Below are 5,570 nucleotides of genomic sequence, written 5' to 3' on the forward strand. Positions count from 1 at the left end.
CAGTCCCAACACATCTGTTGACCAGATCAGGCCCATGAGCAGCCCACTGTGCCAACTGGTATAAAGTATGGGCAACAACTTCATGAACAGTGAAGAAGACTATAAATGAGCTAAAACCATTAGGATAGCCAATTGAGAGGGAAAGCTAAGGATCAGGCTCTCTCCCAGATTTGAGAAGGCCTAGGGAGGGCCAGAGCCCTCAGATAATACATCTGAGCTAACACACCTTGAGTATTTACTATGGCCCAACACATACTGCTTTATTTCAATCTCAGTCTCAGGAGGAAGGTAGTTTTTTATTTTGTTTTGGGTTTTTTTTTTTTTTGGTACTAGGATATTTGAAGGATATTCAAACTCAAGGATACTCCACCACTGAGCCACATCCCCAGCCTTATTTTGTATTTTATTTAGAGACAGGGTCTCACTGAGTTGCTCAGTACTTTGCTTTTGCCAAAGCTGGCTTTGAACTCTCGATCCTCCTGCCTCAGCCTCCCCAGCCACTGAGATTACAAGTGTGTCACTGTGCCTGGCTCAGTTACTGTTTTCATTATCATTATTTTATAGGTTGAGGAAACAGAGATCTCAGAGGTTAAGGGATAAAGCTGGGATTCAAAATTAGTTCTCTTCACCATTTATGTTTTATAGCCACTCTGGGTTGCGATCCCAACACTGTTTCTTCTTCATGTTCCCAGCAAAAGGAATAGGGACCTGAGCTTCTAATTTGGGTTCACTTACAAGAATCTCTTTGCCTCATTTAAAATTTAAATAGGGAAAAAGTTTTTTTTTTTTTTTAGAGAAAGAATTTTTTTTTTTAAGAGAGAGGAGAGAGGAGAGATAGATAATTTTTTTAATATTTATTTCTTAGTTCTCGGCGGACACAACATCTTTGTTGGTATGTGGTGCTGAGGATCGAACCCGGGCCGCACACATACCAGGCGAGTGCGCTACCGCTTGAGCCACATCTCCAACCCCATAGGGAAAAAGTTTTTTAAAAACAGAATTCAGTTAATAAAGGCAGAAGAAATGACAAAATTATAAAATCACCACTATGCAATCTTTAATGAATTACAAGATCCAAGCTGGGAAGATCATAATTTAAGCCAAAGGCTGTTGGGAACTTGAAAATAAATCAGATCAAGTACTTATTATTTCCTATGATTTTTTTCTTGCCCCAAATATCAGAACCTGAGTCTGAATAAGCCTCTAGACCAACTTACAGGAAAAGTGTGTGACAGTGGCATATATTTAATGACACTACCAGGATACAACCGGATGAATCTAAAACATGAGAAATTCTAGGCAAATCACCTACATTTTCAAGAAGTGGCAAAGAAAAAAAGAGGAAGAACTATTAAGTATTTTTAAAAAATATTTATTTAGTTGTAGATGAGCATACAGTATCTTTATTTATTTATTTTTATGTGGTGCTGAGGATTGAACCCAGTGCCTCACACATTCGAGGCAAGCACTTTACCACTGAGCTACAGTCCCAGCCCCACTATTAAGTATTTTTAAAGTGACATCAACAAAGTGCAAAGTGTGAATCTTACTGGATCCCAATTCAGACAAATGAATGTGTAGACATTTTGAGATAAAGAAAATTACACATCTTTTATTATCAGATGATACTAGATAATACTAAAGAATCTATTAATTTTGTTGGCAACACATAACAGTAGTAATATAACAGTAGTATTGTTACATACCTTATGGTTATTAAATCCTTACAATTTTTGAGGGAACCAAATACAACACTCTACACGGAAATATCTATACCTTCATATCGTTCTTTTGTGGAAAAGCAAGCTTTATTTCAAAGTAACCCAAGAAGAGAAGAGGGGTCAGGGGGCACATTTACAAACTGGATGGGAGCACACAGATACTGTATCCATTTGGCAAAGGCTCAGTCAGAAGTCTCAGCAATTCCTGCTGATCCTCCAACACCTACTCAGTTTCCTCTTCAGGCTGAAACTAAAGAGTAGTCTTGAAGATGCCCATGATGTCTTTGTTATCCAAACACACTCCCATTTCAGGAAAGAGGACACCTGGGGTCTACCTTCTGGGGGATCTGATTAATTATTAAAAACAAATATTTACATTGAGAATATAGTTAAACTAGTAGCTTCCTTCACATTTTAAAAAGAATCAGAGGTTTCATGTTTTAAGCAGTTGAGTTGGTAAAGATCCTGTCTCCATTTTATAGGAGATGGATTACATTCAATTACTCCTTACAACTGAAAGATCATTCCATTGCTTTTGAAGTACTTGATGGGCTGGCATCTGCGATGGTAGCTAAATAAATGAGATTTCTATGTAACACATGCTGGTACCTAAGAGGGAAAAATAAGCAAAAATTAGAGGCTTATTTTTACTGACCATGAGCAAAAAACTGGAAGAGAATCTACCTACTCTAGTAGAATGGCTTATCCACTGATTGGATGATTCAGTAGTATCAACCTTCTTGCATAACATATTCAAGGAAAACATTACCACTTCTATACCTCTTCTACCTCTGTAGACCTAACCACCATAATTTCTTGCTTAGACTCTAGGAATACTCTCCTAGATCTACCTTTGTGGCCCCATTTTATTCTTCAGCAGTCTGAGTGATCATTGTACAATTTAAGTCAAGATCATGTCATAAGGATTTAAAATCCCTCCCTTCTCATTCAGAGTAAAGATGAATCCTTCTTATGCTCTACAAGGCCCTATGTGATAAGGGCCTTCAGTTACTTCTCTGATCCCATCTATGGCTTTTCCTTTGTGGCCTTCTTGTGACATGAAGGTATTCAGAGAACTCATACCAAGGAACTTTTCTACTTGGTGCTCTCTCTGCCTTATTTATACACACAGGTATGTGAGGGAACACATAAAAGAGTACAGCCCTCCCCACATTCCCTATTTTATTCATTTATTTTGCAAGCTGGGGATCAAACCCAGAGCCTCATTCATGCTAGGCAAGTGTACTACCACCGAGTTACATCTCTAGTCTTCTGCATTATTACCATTCAAAGCACTTAATATTATGTGCCTAATTATTTGTTGTCTCCCTATAGATTCTAGAGTCTACAATGTCACCTCCATGAGAGCAGATTGGTATCTTTTTTTGCTAATAATTACCCACTACCTCAAGCACTGCCCTCTATAGTACTGTTGAGCAAATTTCAAGAATGGAAAAGATACCACCAAAATTAATGTGTTTACTACAACAATTTTTTTAATAAAAAAAATTTTAGTTTTTTTTAATATTTATTTTTCGATTGTAGTTGGACACAATACCTTTATTTTATTTATTTATTTTTATTTGGAGTTGAGGATTGAACCCAGGGCCTCGCACATGCTAGGCAAGCACTCTACCACTGAGCCACAATCCCAGCCCTTTTTTAGTTGATAGATTTTTATTTTGTTTATTTATATGCAGTGCTGAGAACTGAACCCAGTGCCTCATGCATGCCAGGCAAGTGCACCACTGCTGAGCCACAGCCCTAGCACAACAATTTCCAAATCAGTGAGTCAAACTCCCCATTCAGGAAGACAAATCAGATCAGGGGTCAGGAAGCATGATCTTGTGAGAAAAAGCTCACTAGAAGATTTTGATAAGTTTCCTACCCCTGCATTAATAATTCACAATATCAAAAAAAAGTGTTGCAACCACTTTTCATATAGAAAAATGAGAGGGTTTACTATAACCTGCCAAAAAGAAAAGTGCCAAATGTCAGTCAAACATAAAGATTTACCCTTAATAGATTTCTCTACTATTCTATTGAGGTATTCAGTGAGGAATGTAGGTGACTTTTTTGTTGTTGTTATTGTTATCAGGAATTGAACCCAGTTGTGCTTAACCACTGGGTCACATCCCTAGCCCTTTTTATTTTTTTATATTGAGACAGAGTCTTACAAGTTGCTTTGGGTCTTGCTAAGTTGCTGATGCTGGCCTTGAACTTGAGATTGTCCTCCCGTTGCTGGGATTATAGGTGTGTGACACCACACACAGCTTGTAGGCAATTTTTTTATTGGGTAAGGAAAGCATAGCATTTCTTAAACATTTCTTCATAACAATAAAATATCTTCTATAAGAAATGGGGCATAATTCCTGGACTAGATTTGGAAAAGCAACTCAGACTCTACTTTGTCTCATTTTGGTATTTGGCTAGAGATCGCATTAAATTACTACGTAGAAGTTACCTTTGGTTTGGAAATCCTTTCTTGGTCTTTGACTATGTCACTCACAGATTAACTACAAGTCAGAAATGGGAGGGAGTGGGCTGAAGATGTGGCTCAGTGGCGGAGTGCCTGCCTAGAATGCATAGCATGCACAGGACCCTGGGTTCTGAGTTTGATACCTAGCACCATAAAGAGAGAAAGAGAGAGGGAAAGAAATGAAAGGGAGTTTTAGCAGCCAAATTGTCTGACTTTCTTACTTCACGAGGAGATGAAGCAATATGACCTATGATGATAAAGGGGCCATCCTCATCCAGGGAAGATGGCTTTGCAATGAGAATAATCAAGTTTTGAAGAGAGAGACACATTTAACTCCAGGTTCTACAATGTACTCGCTGTATACTCTTGGGCAAAGAAGTAACCTCTGTACCTACATTTCCTCAACCGTAAAATTTGGTTTTTCTGCGATCCATCACCCAAAACTCCTAGTTGAGGACAGCTGCTGCATCATCATACTGGCTTTCCCTCCACTCAAAGTTCAGGGGCGGGAAGGAGATACTTACTGGACACACTCATTCGCTCGACCCTTGTTCTGATACTCCACGATACAGCGGATTAGCTGGTCATTCTCCTCCAGGAGCTGAAAGATCAGGGGAAAAGTCAGAGCAGTGTGACGTCAGGACGGCGGCGAAGCCTGCGCTGCCCCCGACCCTCCAAGCCAGGATGTCTTGCTGCGGTGCCTTAAACGATTTAGTTCCCATCCTACTCCACACCCCCAGCAGGTCAGCTCGCTAGGTGGACTACAGGTCTCAACCAGGGTCGGTTGACTCCAGAAAGTTCTCCTCACCACCCAGTCCCTCTGGATCTCCACTCCTCTCAGCCCATGTAGACATTCACCTGCTGGATAGTCTCTTGATTGACTTCCGCCTTGCCCCTCATCCAGTCAGGTACAAAGGCCACCGACATCGCTGGGGGCCCGAGTCGGCACCCCACCTCGGAAAAAGACCCGCACCCTGCGGCCAGATAGACGCTATCTCCGCGCGGAAGTGCCCAGGGCGGGCGGAGCTACCCTTTCTCCCTTGACTGGGTCCTCCAGCCTGTGAGGCGGGACCACGAGGGACGCCACTTGTGATTGGACGCAGGGCCTACGACGGGCGGGGCTATGATATTGACGTTGATTGGGCCCTCCTGCCTAGGGCGGAAGAGACGTCACTTGTGATTGGACACGCAAGACCTCCTCTACGGTCCCCACCCCTAGGGCCCTGGAGCGGTTTGCGCTTGCTGGGTCGGTGGTGACCTTCTTTATCTTCAGCTACTTGAGTTTTGAGCTGTGTGTGTAATCTGCATGGGTCAGTTTCTCTGGTTCACCCAAGATTCGTGGCTTAAACCCATATAAAAGGCTCCAAGTA

At 41.3% G+C, this 5,570-nt stretch overlaps 1 protein-coding gene across 1 annotated transcript; it reads right to left on the reverse strand.

The window, feature by feature from the left end:
- Window positions 1–1,356: 1,356 nt before the first annotated feature.
- Window positions 1,357–5,258, reverse strand: Ss18l2 (SS18 like 2). Its single transcript, XM_005337931.5, has 3 exons — window positions 5,059–5,258; window positions 4,725–4,801; window positions 1,357–2,330 (listed from the first exon to the last, which is right to left on the reverse strand). Exons 1-3 carry the CDS (start codon window positions 5,125–5,127, stop codon window positions 2,243–2,245), a joined length of 234 nt encoding a protein of 77 aa, XP_005337988.1. The 5' UTR covers window positions 5,128–5,258; the 3' UTR covers window positions 1,357–2,242.
- Window positions 5,259–5,570: the final 312 nt, after the last annotated feature.

The sequence above is a fragment of the Ictidomys tridecemlineatus genome, chromosome 2 (genome assembly GCF_052094955.1).
Source record: "Ictidomys tridecemlineatus isolate mIctTri1 chromosome 2, mIctTri1.hap1, whole genome shotgun sequence".
NCBI lineage: Eukaryota > Metazoa > Chordata > Mammalia > Rodentia > Sciuridae > Ictidomys > Ictidomys tridecemlineatus.